General features: G+C 34.4%; 1 protein-coding gene across 16 annotated transcripts in view; it reads right to left on the bottom strand.

The window, feature by feature from the left end:
• The window catches only part of FUT8 (fucosyltransferase 8), a 306,694-nt gene that overhangs the window by 39,182 nt on the left and 241,152 nt on the right, over positions 1 to 26,360 (bottom strand). For all 16 annotated transcript variants that reach the window (XM_053224571.1, XM_027065934.2, XM_053224574.1 and 13 more), the window contains one exon: positions 19,966 to 20,203. In XM_053224571.1, the coding sequence (XP_053080546.1) occupies positions 19,966 to 20,203 (238 nt within the window). The remainder of the gene's footprint in view (positions 1 to 19,965; positions 20,204 to 26,360) is intronic.

The raw sequence follows: 26,360 nt of genomic DNA, 5'->3' as shown, positions 1-26,360 counted from the left end.
AGCAGCCCAAGCAGACGTTTTAGAAGATAGTCTGGCAGTTTCTTACAAAGCTAAACATAGTCTTAACCAGACAACCAAGCAAGCTCTCTCTTAAGCATTTACCCAAATGATTTGAAAACCTATACTCACACAAAAAACCTGTACATGAATGTTTATACCAGCTTTATTTATTAATTTCACAAAATTGGAAGCAACCAAGATGTCCCTCTGAAATACAGAGAACAAACTGAGGGTTGCTGGAAGGGGGAGGACTTTGGGGGGTTAGGCTAAATGGGTGATGAGCACTAAGGAGGGCAATTGTTGGAATGAACACTGGATGTTATATGTAAGTGATGAATCACTAAGTTCTATTCCTGAAACGAATACTACACTATATGTTAACTAACTTGAAATAAAAAAAAAAGAAGTCCCTCAATATGTGAATAAAACTGTAGCACAACCATACAATTAAATATTATTCAGCAAAAAAGAAATGAGCTGTCAAGCTACAAAAAAGACACGGAGGAACTTTTCTTAAAAAGCAGTTAGTCAGAAAAGACTTCATAATGATTCCAACTATATGATAATCTGGAAAAGGCAACATTATGGAGACAGGAAAAAAAAAAATCAATGCTTGCCAGAGGTTGAAGGGAGGGAGTGAGAGTGAACTGGTGGAACACAGAGGGGGTTTTTAGGGCAGTGAAACTATTGTGTATGATTATGTAATGGTGGATACATAACATTATACATTTGGCAAAACCCATATAACTATATAACACAGAGACTGAACCCCAAAGTAAACTATGAATAATAGTTAATAATAATGTACTAACATTGGTCCACTGATTGTAACAAATGTACCACATTGAGGTAAATGTTAATAATAGGGAAACAGAGCCATGGTGGACTGGTGGTGTAAGAGCAGGAGGGACCATATGGGGACTCTGTACTTTCTAACAAATTTTTCTGTAAATGTATAACTGTTCTAAGAAATAAAGTATATAATTAAAAAAAACACGCATTCAGAAAAGACCTAAAAGAATATGCATACACACATATCTATATATTTTTATTTTGTTACATTTTTTACACTTTCTGGGTTTTTCAACAATGGGTGTTCATTGCTTTATATTTTAAAAATTTATTTTAAAATATGCCAAATGGAATGAATAAATTTACCATTAACCATTTACCATCAACAGAACAATAATCTGATCCAGATAAAATTAAATCCAGAAAATCCTGATCTCTGACACTGTTGTCCAGTTAAGATAATCTCTAATCCTCCTTTTTCTTGTCATATATTAATTAAAAATCATGCTACCTCCTTTTAGAGTCATTTTCTGGAAAGAATAAATGAGGAAAGCTCTTTTTTAAAAAAAGGATATCAGAGATAAAAATGATTAATTATGGGAAAAGATAAGGTGCTTCCTTTGATTGCAGAGGAAAGTAGGCCTAGAAAGATTTCAATGGAATCTCTAACTAACAAAGGCTAAATTTATCACAAATTTGAAATACAAAGAGAACATTCTGTTAAATCAAAGGCTTTCTCAGTCCAACTGTAAGGCTAGATGGAAGAACTGCTTAAATTCAATGAAGTATGAGTCATGGGTTAACTGAAACTCCTGCCCTGGGAAGAAGCTTGGTCTATACGAATGTACTTAATTTCTACTTCAGTGTAGATGTTTTCAAGTTCACAACTGTAAGACTTTTCTGGTCAATACTGATCTGAAGGCTATCATTTGAGATAAGTGGAAAGATAGCATTTCCAAAGTCCTTATTCTTTTACGGCAAACATCCATATAAAATCTGTCTTCATATATAATAGTTTTTTATTCTTTCCTATTTGATGGAAATTTAAGGCTTACAAGATATCAAAGTGATACCTAATCAAGCCTCTATCCCTATTTATTGTCTCCCAAATTGTTAACAAAACAAAAACAAAACTCTTAAAATTAACAACATTAATCCTTTATTGAAATGCCTTTGGTGTAATAATATCTCATATCTATTAATAGGCCTCAACCATTCATGTAAGCCCATCTAAGTAGCTTCATCGTGTCCCATTATAGTAATGTATGCTTTCTTTATTCAAGCATGACACAGCACAGAGATTTATTTCACATTAAACTTTTTTGAATAAAAAGAAAAAAAGGATTCAAGAACAGGTGTCTCAGGCTAGATTTGGGACTGCATAAGTGAGCTTTGTGTTAGGGGACGATAAGAATACATTTAAAATTTTAATTGAAGAATGCCAGGCACCAGAGGCAAATAGCATGCAATTTTTTTTAAGTGCTAAAAACAGCCAGCTGCCAAAAAGGGTAAGCTAGCTGATGGTTACAGCTGTTCACCATCATGCAACAAAAACACAAAAGCTCTCTATTTCTTGAGGTATGTCTTATCCACACGATAGACTATGGGCCTCCACACATGATTTTTGTATCCTTGTGTTAAGTTACCACAGCATGGCACAGAACTATTCAAAATTAAGGAAAAGTGATTTTTTGACTGTACTATTTTAAATGATCTACAACTACATCTTCTTTGGTTTAATATAGGAGAGAGTTGACTGCATTATTCTTACTGTTTTATGTAATGGCCACAGACAAAGTGAATTCTTCCATGTAGTGCTGCTAGGGAAAAATATGTCCAAATTCCTTTTTTGAATTGGGAAATTGAGTGGCAGATTGCAAAAATGTGTTTTCTCACATTCCAGTGACAAAAGAGTTGGTAAATGTCAAGCAAGAAAAAAAAGTCTGAGTTTTACCATCTCCTTATTTCTGCCCGTCACAAACCTAAACACAGAGAGGAGGAAGGACAGGAGAAACAACAATGGCCTTTCTAAAAACCCACAGACTGAACAGTCTTTTAATGTGACTATTTCTTCTCTGTGGTCCCTGATACAGAACAGCATTTGATTAAATTAAACTGATTAAGCATAAAACTGGCTAACAGCATACTATGTTTTACTAAAAAAGCAATAGTTTGAAAATGCTAGTTTGTCCTTGGCAAGAGACAATTCTATCAACATACAGCTGTGGAGCGATTTCTTTTGTTATTTTTAAAGACTGACATGGCTAGATAGAGGGTTCAGAGTATTTTTTAACCACAACGCAAAAAACTTCATTCAAACCTTCTCCAAATGATGCCTTTCCCTCTCTTTTACTTAAATCTTCTCAGCATTCTCTAAAGACCCAAGCAATTCATTTCAACAGGACAGAACTGCAAAATAGTCTTTAAGAAGTGGTATGGCGGGGCGCCTGGGTGGCTCAGTCGGTTAAGCGTCCGACTTTGGCTCAGGCCATGATCTCGCGGTTTGTGGGTTTGAGCCCCGTGTCAGGCTCTGTGCTGACAGCTCAGAGCCTGAAGCCTGCTGGGGATTCTGTGTCTCCCTCTCTCTCTGCCCTCCCCCTGCTCATGCTCTGTCTCTCTCTGTCTCAAACATAAATAAAAACATTAAAAGAAGTGGTACAGCAAATGCAATAATTTGCAGAAGTGTTTTCTTATGCATCTGTGGCCACTCTTATTTTTACTCAATTACATAGATAATTCCACGACTAGAATAGAGAGGATAATGTACAAATAAATAGTTAAGGGCATACTAACAGTTGTTATAGTAAAACATGTATCAGTCTTTTGTTAAACAACTAAAAATGCCATCAAATATACATTTCCATATAAAATTAATGCCAAACAAAATACCTGCACCAACACAGAACACAGAAACCAAAACTGCTATTTATCACATATACATTTCTTTTCAGGCTAAGAAAAATGTTCAAAAAAGAGATTTAACTTAATCAAATGAGAAACATTTAAATTATATATACCCAGCAGACTAGGGACTGGGGAGTTATCTGTATATATTTTAATTAGTTCAATAATTACATATTAATATTAATGATATTCAGAAAAAATAGCTTGAGGCTACTGCCAGATTTTTTAAATGTCATGAATATACACATAACATATACTACTCATACAATAGGTGCCAGTCTGTACAAACTGTAAACTTATAGAATCTTTGCCTCCCCTGATTTTATTTTTGGTGTTTGGAATACTGTTCAGTTGGCATGGAGTAATTTATCCTTTTCTCTCTTTTTGAGAAAAATCCCCCTGTATCCAACCATTTGATTATTTAACTGTCATATTGCAAATCGTGTTAGCAGAAAATACATCCCCTGATATAGTTTAATACTTTCTTGTGTGCTTAGAAAGTACAAATCTTTCAGTGACATTCATTGTTTATATACTTGCCATGCTTTACAAAAACAGACTGAGTAGTAATAATAAAGCCAATCCTGTCATTTCCTCAATTTAATTAAAAAATTTCCTAACAAGCAATTCTGTTTGTGTTAATCTCCTATTTAGAATGGAAGCTTCTTGAGAACAGGGACTCTGTTTTTATCATCTATTCTAAGATTGGCAAACTTTTTCTGTAAAGGGCCAAATAGTAAATATTTTATGCTTTACAGGCCATATACATCTCTGTCATATTTTTTAAAAACACTTTATAAATGTAGCAGGCCTTATAAAATCAGGCTTTGGGGGCTATGGTTTGCTGATCCTGAGCATAATGTTTAGAGATCAGGTTCTGAAGTTAGACTGAGGATTTCTTATTACTTCTGGCAAATTACTTATCTATATAAAATGTGGATAATGACAGTACCTACAATATAGGTTTACTGTGAATACCAAATGAAACAATATATGCAAAGTTTTAAGCACTGTTACATAGTAAGATTCACTAAATATTAGCTATGCTATATATACTATCACTTTCATAATGCCTGAACTGAGAAGTATTCAATAAATGTTTACTGAGTTGAAGGCTCAACGAGACAGACATATACATACGCAGCTAAGACTTTGTACAGGAAAAATGCCCTGTTTAGTCCATAAAGTACATTTAAACTTAGCTATTTTTTTAACTTAGTATTTTTCAGTGTTAACTATTTTCTTAGTTATTTTCAGTTTTACTGTTTTACTGAGCATATTTTTTATGATTTACTAAAAATATTAGGGATAAAAATTTTAAAACAGTCTTTTAATATTTGGATTATTTTAACTAATATAAATATGTGAAAGTGAAATTTTATCACAACAAAATTTATAAGACACCAAGATGGTTAAATTTTATTGGAATTTTGTTACAAGCCAACAATAAGGCCATCATATTTTAAAGCATTTTTCAAATATTTCCATGCCTTAAAATAAAGTAAAATAAAAATAAAATAAAATAATTTTTAAAAATCGTGTTCTTTAAAAAGAAACAAACCTCTTTCTATGCCGATTGCCTCATTTGTTCCTCTCATCAGAAACCTATGAGTCACAATGATTGGGCTACATTTTCTTTAGCTGGTAGATTTGGAAAGGGAGACTAAGATTTTTCAAGCATCATTTTGCTTAGAGGCAATTTAACTTAAAAAGAAACCCCAAACAACTAACAACTGAGTAACAACTATTGGCTAGTACTATTTGGCAAAAAAGAGAAAAATAAACCAGACAAGCTTCTCAAAGAACTCACAATACAGTCACAGGGATATATAAACAAACTATTTAAATATACTATATTTATACATGAGAACATGAGATCAACTGCAGAGAAGAACCACAAAAGAAATGATACTAAAAGATAAATAGGGTTTCATGCAATGAAATAGAGGAAAGACATTCTAGAAAGAAACAGCATGTTCCCAGCATAAAAATAAAAGTGTACGTAACTCTCAAGAAATAAACTAGAAATAGTTAATAGTTAACTCTCAAGAAATAAACTTTCTCAAGAAATAAGCTAGACTGGTGAAATCAGGAGTATGGGGAACATTTTAAGAAGTGGGCGGGATATGAGAGGGGCTTACTTCCTAGTTGCTAAGTAAGGAGTTTATACATACCTCTCTAGACACTGAGCAGCCAAGGAAGATTTTAAGAAACAAAGTCGTATTTGATTTTGGAAATATCATTCTGATGGCAGTGTGGAGAATGGATTAAAAGGAGATAGATTCTGAAAGCAAGAGGAACAGTTAGGAGACTACTGGAGTAGTTGTCCCACAGAGAGATTAGGCATATGCAGACAAGATAAAGATATGTATAGTTTACAATGACCTAGCAATATACCACTTCTAGGCATATGTACAGCTTTCCAATCAACATGCTGCAAAATATTTGATGGCAGGTAAAAATTTAAGGTGTGAGGGCAGACATAAATAAAGCAGTGAACAGAATGGGGAGACCAGATATTATGCCCATATGTTATCAACTGATTTTTGACAAAACACCAAGACAATTCAATGGAGAAAGGCAAATTTTTTAACAGATAAAGCTGGACTGACTAGATATACAGAAAACAATGAATCTCAAACTTTACCTCATACTGTACACAAAAATTAATATGAGTGGGATCACAGACATAAACCTAAAAGCCAAACCAATAAAGCTTCTGGAAGAAAACATAAAATAATATCTCTGTGACTTTAGGATAGGCAAAGATTTCTTATGATAAAAAAGCACTAACTTTTATAGTACTAGAAAAAAAATTGATAAACTGGACTTAAACAAAATTAAAAATTTTTGATCTTCAAAAGACACTGTTAAGAAAATGAAAAGGCAACCCACAGACTGAGAGAAAATTCTTACATATCATGTTTCTGATCAAAAATCTGTATCAGAAACACACATATACATACACACATTCCTTCTGTAAACTGAAAATAAAAACATAAACAACCCAATTTTAAAAATTAATAAGACTCAGATAAGGGTGTTGGTTATATTACCAAGACTCACTGAATTATACATTTAAGATCTGTTTATTTCACCATAAATTAATTTTACCTCACATTAATAAGTACATGGAAAAGTCAAATTTAAAAAAACAATTCCCAGATTTACAGAGGTTGAAACTGTATTTGTCTGGTAATTATTATTTTAGAGTAGGAGTCAGCAAACTTTTTTTATAAAAAGCCAGACAGTAAATATTTTAGGCTTTGCAGGCCATATGGTCTCTGCTGCAACTATTCAACTCTGTCACTGTAATATGAAAGCATCCATAGACATGATGTTTACAAACGGGCATGGGTGTGTTCGAGTAAAACTATTTACCAAAATAGGTGGTGAGCTAAGTTTGGCTGAGGACTACAGTTTGCCTGCCCCTTTTTTAGAGCATAAGATTTTATTTGTAACACACTGCCACAGAGATCTCTGTAGCTTTACCATATTCCACCACCTCCCAGATAATAAGGCCAGTAAAAGTATCTTTTAACATACGGTAAGATGTGAAAACCTTTGATAAGCACTGCCTTAGAGAAATACATATGCACAAGGAGACATGCACAAAGATATTCATTAATCATTGTTTATAGTGGGAAAAACCTGAAATAATTTAAACGTTCATCAATGAGGACAATTTGTGAATACACAAATCATGACACATACATACAATAAAATACAGTAGGAATGAACTAAATGTTCACTTATTAACACATGTATAATATAAGTGGGTATGTTTAAGACGGTGACTCATGACAAGCCATAAAGTAACCTTTTTTTAAAATTCCAGTATAGTTAACATACAGCATTTTATTAGTTTCAGGTGTATAATATAGTAATTCAACACTTGCATACATCACCCACTGCCCGTGACAAGTGCACTCCTTAATCCCCATCACTTATCTCACCCATTCCCCACCCACCTCCCTTCTGGCAACCATCAGTTTGTTCTATATAGTTAAGAGACTGTTTTTCGGTTTGTGTATGTCTCTCTCTCTCTCTCTCTCTTTTTCCTTTGCTTATTTGTTTTCTTTCTTAAATTTCACATATGAGTGAAATTATACAGTATTTGTCTTTCTCTGACTGACTTATTTGGCTTTCAGTATTATACTGTCTAGCTCCATCCATGTTGTTTGCAAATAGCAAGATTTCATTCTTTTTATGGGTGAATAATACTCCACTTGTGTATACATGCACAAGGAGACATGCACAAAGATATTGGATATTCATTAATCATTGTTTATAATGGGAAAAACTTGAAATAATACACACACACACACATACACACACACACACACACACACACATCTTCTGTATGCATTCATCTATCACAGGCATGTGGACTGCTTCCATAATTTGGCTATTATAAATAATGCTGCAGTAAACACAGGGGTGCACATATCCCTTTGAATTAGTGTTTCTGTATTTATTGGATAAATACCCTGTAGTGTGATTACTGGATAGTGGGTAGTTCTATTTTTAACTTTTTGAGGAACTTCCATGCTGATTTCCACAGTGGCTGTGCCAGTTTGCATTCCCACCAACAGTGCAAGAGGGTTCCTTTTTCTCCAATTCCTTGCTAAGAATTCTTGTTCCTACCATATGATAATCTTTCCTCTGAAACAGAAATACCACATTACTTTTAAAATGTAGAAATCATACCCTTCAAAGGCTATCTTATCCTCTAAACTCAATCCAGGTACTAATGGCTAGACATTTCCAAAAGATGCACATAGAATGCTCTATAGATTCTAACATCTCAATCTGGGTGGACCCATGGTTCACATTGGACATAATCTTAAAAAGGGGGGACACAGAGTACAATGTCTACTTTTGCCAATCCCATTATTGGATATTCTGAATTGCATGGATTAAGACTGGCCAGAGGTGGAAGCAGAAGCAGCTATGAAATCAGCCAATTCCCGAATTCCATTTGTCCCACTATCCAGTTTCAGTGGATATAGCAAGGTGGGCAGTGGCAACAGAAAAAGGAAAATACTGGTAATGAACCCTTTTATCAACAGCTTTTTTCATCATGCCTTAAAATCCCACTGGAGTGTTTTAGGGTAGTCCATTCCTAGCCACAGTCTAGACATATAATAAAAATAACTTCAGATAAGGTATTTAATATCCCGAAACTAGAGAGCATAGGAACATGCTACAGTACTTCAGTACTTCAATACAATGTTTTGGGTTTGTAACCTAAACATAATCTCTGCTGGTCTGGCACATCTAGTTCCATCTAGTCAACAGACAGACAGGTAAGGTACCAGAGGGATGGTCAGTCCAAGACCCTTATTTTTATGTATTTCCAATAATCAGATCCTTATGATTTGCTCAATTCCATTGCCATTGTTTTGAAAAACCTTCTTCACCAAAGTCTACCTCCACTTTTAGGCAAGTTACCTGAAAATTAACACCTTGGGTATGTTCAGATTCTTAAGCATTAATTTTGACACAGCTCCCACACAATAGAAGCTTTACAGAAATCTTCTTTCTCTTAGTATTAACCTAAATATTAGAGCTCCAAGACAGTATGTTTTATTCCAAGTCCCCTTCTTGCCTCCCAAAATCATCATCCTATCAGCTTACACAGCTAAAGAACTGAAGACTAACTGCTTTGTCAGGATGGTTTTCTAATTGGGGTCAGTGCTCTAGCTAAGAAGGAGATTTAGTCCCCCAAAGTAAGGGGAATTGGTCAGGTTTCCTTGACAGGATATTGCTGGTGCTCAATCAGTTTAGACATTGGGATTTTACTGGAGAATCTCAGTAAAATCCGAGTAGGGAATGGTCCTCATGTGGGCTGGGGAACTAAACCTGGATTTCCATGGAGGATGAGCAAAGGGGGTGGTTATCTTTCCTTTGTCTCTCTATCATAATTTACCTCTTCTGTTTTCACTTACATTTCTGAATGAGCTTCACAAAAAACCACCGAGTACTTTTTTTTTTTTTAAGAGAGAGAGAGAGTACACACGAGAGGGGAAGAGTGGCAGAGGAAGAGGGAGAGGGAGAAAGAGACAGAGACAGAGACAGAGACAGAGAAAGGGAGGAAAGGAGGAAGGGAGGGAGAGGGAGAGGGAGAGGGAGAGGGAGAGGGAGAGGGAGAGGGAGAGGGAGAGGGAGAGGGAGAGGGAGAGGGAAGGAGAGAGAGAGAGAGAGAAAGAATCCTAAGCAGATCCCACGCTAAGTGTGCAGCCCGACACAGGGCTTGATCCCACAACCCTAGGATCATGTCCTGAGCTGAAATCAACAGTCAGATGTCAACTGACTCAGCCACCCAGGTGTTCTGCATTGAGTACTTCTAAGTTTCATTAATTTGGTTGTTAAAAGTTTCTCAAAAGAAGCCCTTGCTAAAATCCCATGACCGAATTATGTTATTTTATTATTTTGCTCTGTTCCCATAAAGCTAAAGTGCTAATAAAAACACACATGGTGGTTTAAACTATATATAAAGCACTGTCAAATACATTATCACTTTGAATCCTCATAATTCCATAAGGTACACTGAACAGATATTAAGAAAGGTTGTGGGACACTAAAGTCACATGGTTAGTAACTCCTGATTCCCAATCGATAACACTGACCTGCCCTTAAAGACTATGCCTTTCCTTATTCTTTAAAGGCTTCAATTATGCTCCCAGTGATGTCTTTAATTCCTTTGGCCAGAAACAATTTCTCTATCCTCTGATGACCTACAGAACTTTGTATCTCCCTTATGACACTTAGCGTATCCTACCTCTGTTACATTTACAGATCTATAGGTCTTAGCATACTCAATACACATTCTTGAAGGGCAGGACTGGGTCTTATTTATCTTTATATCTCCTACAGCATCTAGAAACACTCAACGGTTCACTTGATGTCTAGTGTACCACCTTATTTACGTGGGTGATCCATGGTCAGAAACTTCATTATAAAAATATTATAAATATAAACATATATTTATACCTAATTATATTTATACCTAAATAAATATGCAGTATTTGTGTAACAGTTGTACTTTAAAAAATGCAAGACAGATGTATAATTTTTAATCAAGAATTATAATAATCCTAATTATAATATTATGTCTTTTGGGAAAATCATTTTGACTTATAGCATTACTATCTGCAATTTCTTGCTTCTAGGGAATATAATCTGCATTGTTTAAAGGCTACTTATATTAGTAGATTAAACTTTAATTGAATGAAAAGGAGTATCTCTTTTGGAAAAGGTAGGGAACTCAGATCTAATCCTTTTCAATACTGTCAGGAATATTTTTATTCCTTGCTTTCTGGGAAGCTAAACAAGAGGAAAAATACTGATCTCTAAAGTATCAGCTAGGGATGTTTATAATTCTGTAATCTGCTTCTGACCTTCTGCTAAAGATAAGGAAAATGTGTGAGAAGGAAAGTCTATTATTTAAATTACATATGCATAAAATACATTTTATAGTGTTACCTAATGTATAAACTTCTACTGAGCCTTCTTACTCAGCAACATCCTTTTGGAGGGAAGAAAAAGGATATATATCATTGCACTAAAGATCAGGGACTATTACCTTTTCCTATTCCATGGATTACCATATTATTTATACAAACATGAGGAAGAAAGATAAGAAATTCTAGATTTATATCATACACAGAACTCTTGCATATAAAACTAACCAAAAGAGCTAGGAGGCATTCTTAACTTTCTTTAGCATTTCAACAGTTATCTTATTTGCAGAACCATTCTAAACTTGAATGTGATCTACATGTTTTAAACACATAGAACTCTTATCCAAATGCTACTAAAAGACTTCATTCTTCCTTTTATATACTTTGCTGTGTGGATCCAAAGCCAAATGTGACAGAGCCTCAAAGACTTACATAGGTGTGCCTCGGAAAAACAGAAAAATCCAAACATTTGAAAGAGGAAGGAAGGAAGGGAGGGCGGAAGGAAGGAAGGAATGAAAAACAAGTGATGAATCAGGGGACTACTAGATCATATTAGGAGAAAGATTCTTTCCTTTAGGAAAGGATTTCCTTTGGGAATCCTTTAAAAAGCTCCACTAAAATGTTTAAAACATCACTTGATTTATAATAATTCAATTTATAGCAAATCTTGAAGAAACACACTTGTAACATAAAGGTGTATCAGTATTTACAAAAACACTGATAATTTCTGAGTCAGGTATCATGGCCATGTGGCGCAGACATCCCATAGGAAATAAGAGAACCTGGATTCTATTTCTAGTTCTAGCAACCTTGGATACGTTCTAACTAGACTTAAGGGATTTTCAAAAACTTTGCCAATGAAACTGTTTCCACTCCACAATGATTCTGATGCTAATTATGTATTGCTACTTCTAAATCATACCGCTTTTTATCTGTGAACTCATTCTGCCAGAACCTTGTCTAAAAAGGCCAGAATATATTGCTAAAAAGATTCATTCTTAGTGATAAACCATTTTTTAAAAAAACAAAATCTACGATTTGGCAAAAGTGCTTCACACAGCTTGCAGGGTAACAGATTTGGACCAGGATGCAGGAGAGGTGGGTTTGATTTGTTTCTTTTGTTGCATTTACTGTGCTCCGATAAACTGCTTGGCATTGTGTAAATAACCCAGAACATCTAAGGCCTACTGTCCTCTGGAGTCTCCCCGTGAAGATAAAATAAGCTAAAAATTCAAATAGAATTTGAATGGTGCTTCTTAAAGTTTTCCACCAAAATGCTCCCGATAGCAGAGGAGAGTAAACTTAGATACTATTAAGAATATGAAGCCTGGCCTAAACCAATGGGCTAAAGTTTGATGTTTCATCAAATTTTTCATTTCACTCCATTACATATCCTGTTTGTTTTATTATTTGAAAATAATTTAACTTATATGCCAGCAAATAAAATTGTATCAATTTTCAGGAAAATGTATCACGTTTATCCTGGCAGTTTATAAACCTCTGACTCACTTTCCCCAGGTTTACATGTAACTCAATTTGAGAAGCACTTGTAGGATAAACTTGGAAATAAACATCTACGTGGGCTCACCCTGGGCAAGACTGTTGTGTGGATAAAGCTTCAGCTCTCTAATCCTGTATTTCTGTATTTCATAACTATAAATGATGTATCAAAGACTTCTTTTTCTGCCCTTAAGTGGGAAGCTGAAGATAAAGGAAATGTCACAGTGAAAAAGAGTTTGAGTTCTACTGAGACATACATATAATCTAACTGGTATTTTACATTGCTGAAACAAAGATCTTTCTTTCTTTTATGAACCATGAATAGCAAAAAAAAAAAAAAAGTCATACAGTTGAAACTAAAGTCCTGATGCACCTGCAATGATACTTGTTTAGGTCAGGTAATTCTCAGAGGAGTCGGATGCAGGGCAGAGAGACCCATCAGAATCTTGAAGCCTGGACAGCTAGCTTTTCAACTATGTATGGCACTAACTCACTCTCCAAGCCATTCTCCCTGTACCACCATCTCTTAGCCCCAAACTCAACCAGTTTAAAAGCCACTAACTACTGTTAGCCACTGTTATAGGTGGGAGTAAATCTTCTGAGGTGTATTGGTATAGAAAAAATATTGAGATGAGCGTAAGGTAGCTTCAGGAGAGAATCTTTGGTCCAGAATTTTATTATGATAAATAGTGGGTTTACTAAGCACAGAGATATTTTAATGTCTAGATGTTATTCTCAGAAGTTCTTTCTCCTCTCTCAATCTCTTTCAATTTTTTCATTTAATTCTACAATTTTAAAAAGGAAAAAACTATATGAAGCTCCTATAAAGGCTTAATTTTCATCTTACAGTAAAAAGATAACTTTCCTGTTGTTGCAAGTTATAATCTAACAATATATTCCATTATCATGTTTGTATTTTAAAATCTGGGGACCAAACATACACAATGAAAATAAACTGTATATGAACATCATCTTAATACCTGTTATGCTTTTATCATTTTCCCTTGTGATTACAGCCTATAAAAGTTGATAGGGAAGTAGGTATTGAGTATCATGAGCTTTTTATAGAGCTAAACTGAAGTTCAGAAGCTACAATTAATTGCCAACGTTCAGAAAGCTAAAAATAACAGAAGTGAGATCCGATATGGTCAAACTCACAGTCCAGGATCTTTTCCTCTTCATCACATTACCTAATCAGAGAAATCAAAATGTTTTTTACAGCACAAGGGACCTAAAATATTATTTTCACTTATTTGGAGTTTCTATTAATTCTATTTGGATTAATAGAAACTTAATCAATCATCAAAGGTTGAAAATATTACAGTAAAAATGCCACATAGAAGCATATCCATAGTCTATCTTAATAGGTATATTATGCTTATGGACTCTTAACCACTTCATTATTTTATCAGTGTCAACATGAGATTAGCTGTTATTAAGGATACCCTGGCTGGACCATTTAGATAATTCTAATAGACATCTTAGTATTTTTATAAAAGTTAAAAATATTAGTTTCACAGGAAAATTTGAAGTATAATTTAATTTGGGCTTTGCTTGCTAAAGATTTTCCTTTTGATATAATGAGAGATATTTGCTTAAAGACTTTAGTGGTAGAACTACCATGTTGATCCAGCAATCCCACTTCTGGGTATGTATCTGAAGGAAATGAAATCACTGCCACAAAGAGATACATGCACCCTCATGTTCACTGCAGCATTATTCACAAAAGCCAAAACACAGAAACAACCTACATGTCCACCAATGGATGAATGGATAAAGAAAATACACACACATACACGAATATTATTCAGCCATGAGAAAGAAGGAAATACCAGCATTTGTGATAACATGAATGGGCCTTGAGGACATTATGCTAAGTGACAATAAGTCAGAGAGAGACAAACACTGTATGATCTCATTTGTATGTGGAATCTAAAAAAACCAAACTCACAGAAACAGAGAACAGACAGGTATTTGCCAGAGGTGGGGAAGGGTAGGGATGGAGGGAAAGTGTGAAGGAGGTCAAACTTCCAATTAAAAGATAAATTAGTTCTGGGGATATAACGCACACCATGATGACTATAGTTAACAATACTATACTGTATATTTGAGAGTGGCTAAAAGAATAAATCTTAAAAGTCCTTATCACAAGAAAAAAAATGTAAGTGAAGTGATGGATATTAACTAAATTTACTGTATTAACTATATTTTATATCAAATATACTTATATCAAATTATAGGTTGTATACCTTACACTAATACGATATTATGAGTTATATCTCAATAAAACTGGAAAAATAATTTGATCAACCAACCTAGAAGACTGAATTACCCTTCTATTCTTTGCATATAAAATGATAATGCAAAATCGTTATCATATAGAAATTATCCTATTTTTAAATGCAGGGAAAATAGCATTATAGAAGTGTTTTAGATAGTTAATTAATCAAAATATTATGTTGGTTTTTTCTGAGTTTTATGAGTTTGTAGTGTTTGTCAGCTTTAAAAATTTTACCAAGTGTAAACCCTAAAAAATATTAAAAATTAAACCATAATTTTTTAATTAAAAAAGGAGCCAAGAAAACGAGAAAGAATGAAATATGGTCTTTTGTAGCAATGTGGATGGAACTGGAGAGTGTTATGCTAAGTGAAATAAGTCATACAGAGAAAAGACAGATACCATATGTTTTCACTCTTATGTGGATCCTGAGAAACTTGACAGAAGACCATGGGGGAGGAGAAGGAAAAAAAAAGTTAGAGAGGGAGGGAGCCAAACCATAAGAGACTCTTAAAAACTGAGAACAAACTGAGGGTTGATGGGGGGTGGGAGGGGGGGGAGGGTGGGTGATGGGTATTGAGGAGGGCACCTGTTGGGATGAGCACTGGGTGTTGTATGGAAACCAATTAGACAATAAATTTAATATTAAAAACCAATAAATAAATAAAAATAAAAATTGTACCTAAAAAAACAAAAAAACTAGAACTTTAGTCTCTCAATCATCAAACTCTATGATGAACTACTTCTAGTTCTCCCACTGACTCCATGCTCTCTCACCTCTTTGCACATGTTGTGCCCACTAACAGAAAATTCTTCTACCACATCTCTACCTGGCTGACTCATACTCATACTTTGGGCCTGAGCTTAAAAGTCACTTCCTCCAGGGGTGCCTGGATGGCTCAGTAGGTCTGACTTCAACTCAGGTCATGACCTGTGGTTTGTGAGTTTGAGCCCCACATCAGGCTCTCTCTACTGTCAGCACAGAGCCCACTTTGGATCCTCTGTCCACCTCTCTCTGCTCCCCCCAACCCCAACTTGTACTCGCTCTCTCAAAAATGTATAAACATTAAAAAATAAATAAATAAATAAATAAATTCTTCTTCCAGAAGAATCCCAAATATGTGTTAGGTAAGTGCTTCAGAGTCCTATCAACTTACCTATATCATAACATATTTTAAGGGTCCATTCAGCTGCCTGCCTTTCCCCCTAGGCTGTCCCTGACAGGGCAGGGACTATGTGTGTCTTCTTCACATAGTCCAGCATGGTGCCTGGCACACAGCAGGTGCTTTTCCTAAATTACTTTTATTTTAAGATTGCCTTCATATAAGAATGACAAATAAAACTCTTTGAACAAAACCTTTTTGAAATGAGGTATGGAGAGAAGGTAACCACCCACTTTAGATAACTATATATTGCAAATGGCAATATACCTGAAGATGTACTTAAATCAGGCATCTCTAGGGCATTAAATTTTACCATATTTAGAAACTTTTTTGTTTACTAGTCATTATTTTCATTTAAAAGAAAATTTTCTAATTCAATTTACCAAATTAAGTCAGTTCAGCTTATTTCATATTTATTAAGACAGTGGGAAAAGACAAGAGAAAGAAATATAAAACAGCCAAAGTGTTTTAACTACTAATCTGAATAAATGTTTAATTTTTAGAATGGAAAAACCAGTAGAGAACTAAGTTTAAATGGTTGAGGTTCTTTGTTGCTAAATATCTATTCAAGAGTATTTATATCAACTAGATAAGCATTTTAGAAGCTGGTCATCGTAATAGCCTAAAATAGTGAATATATATTTAAAAATATCAGTAATTGTTGAAAGATACTTCAAACCATTAAACACCAAGATTCCATTCTGAATTATCATAAGGAATCTATTTAGAAGAGTCATGCAGTCGGTTCAGGTTTAGGAAATATCTTGTGATACAGAAAAATAAACTGACCCTTTTATCAGCAACTTTAGAATAGACACAACATCCATAGGTGATGGGAAAGATCATTATTATTATTTTTAACTGGAAGCATAATTTTGAATATTTTGCTTCACTTAGCCAAATCACTATAAAGAATATGGTTTCATAAATAATGAAGGGGAAAAAAAACAATTCAACCTACAACAAGGTATGATTTAGCTATTGAAATGATCAGATGTGCATACTAATTTCTGTACTGGTGACAGATTTCAATAGAAACAACTAAATTCCACCTGCAGGCACATCATGTCAAGTGTGTATAAACAATAATAATTTCATGGCAATGGTGCCTGGGGAAATATCCCAAGATTCTTTATACAAGTCACTACAATAACAGATGTAGTAGTTGATTTATGGCTAACTAGAGAACTAAAGTTAAAGAGCTTATTAAAATTCATTCTGTTTCCTCTAATTCTAAAAACAGGTTAGTTTTTCCAAAAGGTACATATACAGATAATGTATATAAACAGAAACAGAAGTGGATGGTTACCACAGCTTTCATAAAAATAAAATATTCTAAGCCCAAACATAAATCTCTTCCTTCTTTTAGATACAAGATTAGCATCTAAATTATTTTAGCTACAATGAGTTCTGCAAGCATATTGAAAATAATCACTAGTTTAATTAATAAGGTGTCCAACAGGCACAGTTTAATTTGCTAGCAGAAAGAAAAATATATGATTTTATACAATACCTGTAGTGATAAAGGAAAGACCTATTAATTAAAATTATAATTCTGTGCTACCATGATAAAATGACTTCTTTAAAATCAGGGACTGCAAATGACTGAGAAGAAAATACCACTGATAACTCTTAAGTACTGGAAATTATACAGAAGGTTTGGAAAAAGTTACAGGATACCAGGTAGTAAATAAAATCGGTAATTTTATTTCGTTCCTTGGCATTCAGCACAGTCTCTGTGCCTGTCATTGTTCCAATGGGTAAGGTGTTTGGCCAGAGTTTACTGGGAAGGTGTAGACTGAGGGCAGGTGGAAGTCAATGTGCCAACCATAGTTCTGTCATTTATAAGCTGCATGATAAATCAACCACCTGGTATCTACTAGGCCTTAGAATCACATAAATTAAAGAAGAATGATTTCTAGAACCTGTTTAACTATAACTTTAAGCAATTATGCCTGTTTCAAATTCAAGCCTCTTTAACCTTCACATCTTGTAGTTGCTACTACAGGCTACAAAATGCATGAGAAAGGATTAAATCAAATAACTAGTTGTAGCTTCTAGGCAAGGCCAAGCTATACATTAAATTTGGTAAGACGAGTGAGGCCAACTTTTTCTTTCCTATTAACTGACTACCATTCCCAAAGTTGCCTCTCCCTAGAAACAGTTAAACACAAGAACCTTGCCCTACTCTGGCTCTGTACTTTCACAAAGAGGCTTGATATTAAACTAAGTTCCCAAAACGAAAAAGTTAGCCACAATGAGTCTGACAGAACCGCTTTTCCTGTATATTCCTAACCCTGATTATCTAATCTGTTTGCACTAGCTGTGAACTACAGACCAGATCAATGGAAGATGTAACCTCAAAATTAAAGATCAGCTAAGGTTCTAGATTAAGAGGTTCACTTTAAAACTTGGTGTTACAAAGAAAAAGTATGTTGATACATACAATAAGGCTCCTAAATCATCCTAAGAAAGACAAAACTCACATCACAAAATAATGCTTTAAATTCATATAGAACGTTTTATAGAGCAACTTAAAGCATTTTATAAAAATTACCCAATGAATTTTCCTGCACTTCTGTGAAGAGTCAGGTTTATCTGATATTTTCCAACAGAGGTAAAAAGAAACAAAGGAACTAAAGTCACTCCCTTTGCCAACGACAAATCTTCTTATTCTACATCTAGTGTTTTAAACTTGTGAAAAAAGATGCTCAGCTTCATGAGAAATTATATTAACAGAGATGCCTCAGCCTTTTGAAAAAATGTTGACTTCCCACAAGATGAAACTGCAGAGACCGTGTACTGTCTTCCTAGCATTTCACCTACTCACTTAGTTCAGTATCTGCCACACTGTAGGACTCAACTGTATATTTATCCAATGAATAAAGGCTATTAACGATAGCTAATAATTACTAGAGTTCACCTATCAAGTATTATGGTTAAGTGCATTACATACATTATTTTGCTTACTCCTACCAACAGCTCAAAGAGGTAAGTAAATTATTACCTCTCACTTTACTGATGAGAGAACTAAGTCTAGTAACTTGCCCAAGATTACAAACTGATAAAGCAAGGATTTTAACAAAAGGTAGCCCAACTTTAGACCTTGTTTAAAAATCATCATTGCAGAAAGAATAGTAGATTAGCAGGGAGAAACTCTATATTCTACTTCCTCTATTACTAAATTCTTAGAGATAAAGAAAAATTTCTTGATGATCTTTATACCTCTTATAATGTCTAGCATAGTACCTTACATTAACTGTTTCTTGAATAAAATGAAAATTACATAAGCAAATTAGGTTTCATTGTCCTCCTCTACTGTAAAATGGATAAAAAGGTACCTGCATGGTCTGTCTCAGTGGTTCTCAAATTGTGATCCCTGGACCCGCAAACTCTGTTTGAAATACAAATTCTCAGCACCCCCAGACCTACTTAATAAGAAGACAGTGTTTTAACAAGTCTTCCAGGTGATTCTCATGCATGCAGAAGATTTTCATGTATCGATCTACCTTATTACATAATTATGGGTTCAAATTAGATAATTACATGTATCAATTAAGTTCAGTAATGTGAAAGTACTCTAAAAAGTGAAAGGTGTATCATCATTAAAAGAGTAAATTTCATTCCTTAAAAAAACTTAGTGGTTTTGCTAAGTCCATATAAAAATGAACATCAGAAATTAAACAGGTCATAAAGCACTTTTTAAATAAAATATCATTCTAGACTTTACCTTAGTTATGTTGAGCAGTCATGGATCCAGAGAAAAAGATGACCACGAGCCATAAAGCTGTGCCTAGAAATCTGATAATTTGGAACATGGCAGTTCAACCCAGAGATGTGAAATACTGCACAGGCTTCTTACCTGACCAGTGTCCAGTGGAGGTGCCAGATCTGTCTGTGCAGGTCTCACTCACAGGTCTAAACACAGTTTCCCATCCACCAGTAGCATAGCGCCAATTCTGAGATTCCAAGATGAGTGTTCGCTGAGTGCCATATGCAATCATGAAACAGTAGACCACATGATGGAGTTGACAGCCATAGCCACAGCCTTTGTTGATATTACATACTAGCTTCTTGGCTTTGCTGCAGTCCTTGGGATTCTATCAGGGAGAAAGACAAAGATGCAGGGAAAAGACAAAGGTGAAGAGAGGTCATCTTCTCTTCATAAGAGACAAGTGTCAAAAATCATACATAAGCCAAGACTGACCCAGTGTATCTTACTAAGCAAAGAATCTAGCTTTAAGGATTAAATTTCAAAGCATCCACTGAACGTTTATTTTAGAGAGATGGCAGGGAAAAAAGAACAGTTGCTTAAGAAACATCGCTAGACAGATATGAAATTACGCAGCTACATTAAAAAAGTAATCTTCACTTCTCCATCACTCAGAACATGCAAGTGTGATCATCTCCAAATTCAAAGTTGCATACATTGATGAGCTCATTATGAAAGAAGTAAAATAACTTATTTATGCCAGCTGTACTTCAGCACACTGAGCTTACCTTCCCACGTGAAACTTAAATCATTTTAAAGGAAAAACTATAATTTACCTATTAATTCCACTTATCTCCACAGAGTTCTAGATATCACAAACAAAATGTACTTTTTCATTATGGAAGTGAAACCAATGAATAAAAAAAATATGAGTTCAACAATTATAAAATATCAGTTACAAAACTTGTTTTTTTTAAACTAATGATGATAGCTACTAGTAATTTTCACAATAAAATGTAGAATATGTTCTACATTGGCTGTCTTGAGGCTGTGTTATAGTAGCTTTTTAATCTCTGAAGTATAATTAACATGCAGTGTAATGTTAGTTTCAGGTGTACAACACAATGATTTAACAATTCTTTACTCAGTGCTCATCATAAGTGTAGTCACCATCTGTCACCAAACAACGTTATTATAGTATTATTGACTATATTCCCTATGTGTACTGTTCATCTCTGTGACTATTTTAGAAATGGAAGTTTGTACCTCTTAATCCCCTTTATCTATTTCACCCATATGCCCACCCATTGTTATGCCAATTTTTAATCAGCAGGTCCTTTTTTCTATGTGTATACCTTGCTATAAGATGAACAGTAAGTAGTTAAAACACTTAATATTATCTAACAGTGGGTGCAATAGGGTTAGTTAATGAGAGATATCTTTTTTTATTATAAAGCTTCAACTCTGCTGTAATTCGTATGGGCTACTGTTAAATATCCTGAGGCATCTTAGTTCTTCAAATAAAATTTTGTTTTGACAAGGACTTTAACCAAGAAGTTTAAAGCTGTTCTGTCTGCAAGAAGTTTAAGTTGTTCTGTCTATGAGGTAAGAGTATGGATGGGTGCCTTGAGGAACAGCAACTTTTCTCCCACAAAGAAGCAAAGTAACCAGTTCTCAATTTATATGAGCCTTGAAAAAAGGCAGTCGCCAAACTACAAGTCTACAGCTGTTTTCCAAGGATATCATCTGTTCTGTCAAGCAGAGCCCTAGAAACAAAAGCTAGGAAGGTGAAGGTATAAAATGACTCTGAAGGAAAAACTGAGAAGGGAAAATGCAGCACAGTTACTTTCAGAAGAGGTATCTTTTACATTCAAATGTGCCACTGAGGCTGATCTTTTTAGATCAAAATATAACCTATAGCATCAAGAGCCTTCTGAAGAGTTAGAGCCCTTAGAAGTCTGAGAAAATCCAGATAAAATTCAGCAAGCTTTGGTCAGTACAGTTTCCCCAATCAAGTACCAGAGTTGCTGATTCTTTTCACTTAAGACTTTTCTACTTAAGACTCCAGCTGGTTTAGCCACAAGAGATTTGAGAGGAAGAAAAGGATAGGTGATATGTTATTGAGAGACCAATATCATTTACTTTCTATCCAATATTATATAAGGATCCTGGGAATAAGGAACATTCTCAAAATGATCCACAGCTTTGTTATTAATTCAATAGTTTATCAACAGGGCAAATAAAGAACATAACATTTGTCAGATATTTCGTGATTTTAAGAAATACAGCACATGAGGGGCACCTGGGTGGCTCAGTCGCTTAAGCGGCCGACTTTGGCTCAGGCCATGATCTCGCGGTCCGTGAGTTCGAGCCCCGCGTCAGGCTCTGTGCTGACGGCTCAGAGCCTGGAGCCTGTTTCGGATTCTGTGTCTCCCCCTCTCTGACCCTCCCCTGTTCATGCTCTCTCTCTGTCTCAAAAATAAATAAACGTTAAAAAAAAATTAAAAAAAAAGAAATATAGCACATGAATATTTCTAAAATTCATATGAATGAAAAAGAAAATATCCTTTATATATTTTTCAGTAGACTTTTTCTTTTAGAATAGTTTTTCAATATACACAATTATTGTAAAGATGTACAGATATGCCATATACCTCACATGTAATATACCTGATTACATCTTACATTAATCTTCACATTTTTAAGGAAAAAAAAGAGTGAAGGAATAGAATAATTAAACGTTTGAAACTATAGACTTTTTTTTTAATAAAAAGAAGACATATCTGCATTTAAGACACAAATTAAGGAATCTGTGTTTCCTGAGTCTAATTAGAATGCAATGCTTCAAGCATAAGAACCGAGTCCTAAGAGAAAGACATGAACAGTTTATGAAATGAAGCTTAATTCAAGAGTGTTAATGTGCCTTAACCCAAGCTAAATTGAGACTGTATTAAATCTTTCTGTTAAGTCATAGGTAACATGTAAAAAGGAAAGGAATCCACTATGTTTGGTTCTGGAATGAGTAATCATGAATAATCAATGGAAGACTCCAAGGCTAGCAATAAGAGAAGAGAAAATGAATGATCAGAATGAGAACAGTAAATAAAACACTGAAGAAGTTCAGAGCCACAGCCCAATTTTTTACAAAAATATTTAAAAGTGTGAAAAATTCAAAAGATCTTGTTCATAAAAAGGCAGAGAGACAGTGAGAAATAGAAAAAAACAAAAAACAAAAAACAAAAACAAAACCAAAAAACAAACCTATGTGTGTCTAACACAAGATTAGGCTCACCAGAATAAGTATCTAGAAAAAACAAGCAGATGTTAATAAAGGAAACAAAGCAACAATTCTGAGATGGGCAGGGATTTATTCAGATGGAAAGAAACCCTACTCAGGAACCCCTTAGCTGACCTAAGTCTTTGTTATCCACCACTGCTACAGAGGAGCACAAATAGAGATTTATAGGAGTCTATAAAAGGGAATCAGAGCTGTTGTCACACACACATGGGCATGCATATATATGTATGCATAATCTTCAAATTTCTTACGAAATAGCCTTTGTCAATTGCACTGATCCTGGTTTTATACTTTCTGTCTGCAAAAGGCTTGAAGGTATGTCTCATCCATTAGCAAGAATATACAGAAGGGCTTCCTTACCAAAAGCAACTTTAATTATGCTGACACTTTAACAGGGTAGTTATTTCTGATGATAAAACCTGTTTTTCAATTGTTTCTAGTGTGCCTAATGCACTTTCTTCTATATTTCTCTACCAGTTATCCAAGAATGCAGGCATATTGCTTTGTTCTGTATGGTGATTCTTTTGATCTTTCCCCTTCCTCCCTTTTAAGACATTGTCCACTCACCACACACACACACACACACACACACACACACACACCCCACATGTATGTGCGTAGAGTATGATACACTTCCAGCAGGAGTGCCACTAGGAAGTACTTCTCATTTGGGACTAGAAGATTGGGAAATACAGATTGAAAATACCTCCTCCCTAAGTCCCTTGGGAGAGGGTCTCACTCACTTCTCCCTCCTTCTGCCTTGAGTATCACTCACTGATCGTGTACAGGTGAACTTTTGTTCATTAAATAAATATCTATTAAGCACTTAATATTTACAACAAAATTTGGGAGATAACAATCCAATAGAATAAGAAATTCATCTTGCAAATGATGATGATTATTCAAGTTTTAGAAATAGGAGGTAAATTTGCCAAAATTACTTGAAACAACATACTTTAGTTAAAGACCTTTGCATAGAGAAGTTTAAGATAAAATTTTTGTTCTAATTCGGGTTCTGTTATGAATTAAATTGTGTGATTTTGCTTCATTTTGTTAATTTAAAATTGTGACAAAAATTACCTCCCTCCACAATCTCTTTCTGCTCACCCATCCTTCCTTCTCAGAGATACTATGAAACTAAATGACATGGTATATGCTCACAGCTAATTCAAACATACTAACTCATTTATTCTCATAATCTCAAGATACATTGTTTCACACTGGATAAATGCAGTATTTTTGCATTTAGTGCTGCAAGGTGGCCCAAACATGGACCTTTAAAAGCTAACAATATTATGTAACATTCTTACAGTTATAATTCTGCAGCAAAGCTATTACATATAAATTGAGAAATAAGGACTTAAGATAAAATAGGGTTCTTCTGTTCAGTTTCCTTTTCTTCAGTTTTTTTTAACACTATCTGAGGCATTTCTTCTGACACTGTTAATTTCTAAGAATGACCCTAGATGACCAGAACTGAAAGCCCTATTTGTTCTCATTATCCTATAAATCAAAATTGAGAAGTATATATTAAAGTCAATATGCCTCCAAGATGGTAGAAGCAGTGTCTCTTAAACCTAAATGATTATTAATTCACTAAAGGCATCATCATATGCTAAAATATTTTAGTCTCTTTTACTTTGGTTAAAATATGAAAATTGTTACTATTGAACATATTTCAAATTCAGAAGCCAGTGTAATTTCTACTTTGCTAAAAAGAATTTTAAATCAACTAGTAAACCACAGTTATTCTTATATTATGTAGGCACTGCTAAGATTTAGAAGTTTCCACTGCCTTCATTTAGTAAATTAGTAGTAATTGTGAATTAATGATGTAACATTACAAAATAGTACTGATTCTGTGGCTTTTAAATTAAATCACCGATGAAGCCTTTTGCCACAACTATTTAGATTTCCAATACACACAAGCAAAAGACTCTTCAGAGGAAACTTTTCCAGCTACCATGTAATTTTCCTCACTTATCTGTCTATATTTACTACCGACCAAAAGCATTCCAGAAAAAGGCTAAATTAACAACAAACAAAAATTAGTCAATATAAACTGGACATCGTATCTCCAGAAATCTCTCACGAGGAGTAAATGTTCAATAACTATTAGTTCAATTGAATTGCATGTAGGGAGACAAAGGTGATGTCAAGCCATCAGTGACAAAAATATACTGGTGGCAATGAAGCCAGAATTTAGAATTCAGCTCTCCCTATCTATTGTTCAATACTCTTATCCATCCTCTCATGATGTCTTTAATACAAAATTCAACAAGAAGTGCAGGCTTAGAGCACTTACCTGGTCACTCCCCTAGCCTTGTGGACATATGTATACTAGACAAATAAAAACTGTATATATTTAAAGTATACAAACAAGTTGATATATATATATAGTCACCATACTGTACATTAGATCTCTAGAACTTACTCATCCCACATTAAGTGAACCTTCATTCCCTTTGATCAACATCTCATTTCCCACATCTCCTTCACTACACACATACATATATATATTACACATACATACATACACACTATGTAATGATTACCACAATCAAATTAATTAAGATATCCATCACTTCACATAGTTACAATTTACTTTTTCATGGGGAGAACTCTTGAAACCAACTCTCTTAGCAAATTTCAGGTATGTAATACCAGTATTATTAATTATAGTCACCATACTGTACATTAGATCTCTAGAACTTACTCATCCCACATTAAGTGAACCTTCATACCCTTTGATCAACATCTCATTTCCCACATCTCCTTTCTCCTGGTAATTCCTATACTACTCTCTACTTTTATGAATTTGACTTTTTTAGATTGCACATATGAGATCATGCAATATTTGTCTTTCTGTGTCTTATTCACTTAGCATAATATCCTTCAGGTTTATTATCTTGCAAAAGCAGGTTTTATTATTTTCGTGGCTGAAGAACATTCCATTGTGTGTATATATGTGTGTATATATGTGTATATATATGTGTGTGTATATATGTATATGTGTGTGTTTATATATATATATACATACCACCTTTTTTTCTTTATCCATTTATCCACTGACAGACACATAGGTTGTTTCCATATTTTGACTATTTTGAATAATGCTGCAGTGAACAAGGGGGTGCAGTATCTCTCTGAGATAGTGATTTCATTTCTTTCAGACATATACTACCGAGAAGTGGGACTGCTGTATCATACAGTAGTTCTATTTTTAACTTTTTGAGGAATCTCCATA

Source organism: Acinonyx jubatus, chromosome B3, assembly GCF_027475565.1.
Source record: "Acinonyx jubatus isolate Ajub_Pintada_27869175 chromosome B3, VMU_Ajub_asm_v1.0, whole genome shotgun sequence".
Lineage (NCBI taxonomy): Eukaryota > Metazoa > Chordata > Mammalia > Carnivora > Felidae > Acinonyx > Acinonyx jubatus.
Note: the sequence above shows the minus strand (reverse complement) of the source record. Positions and strands in the feature narration are given on the sequence as shown.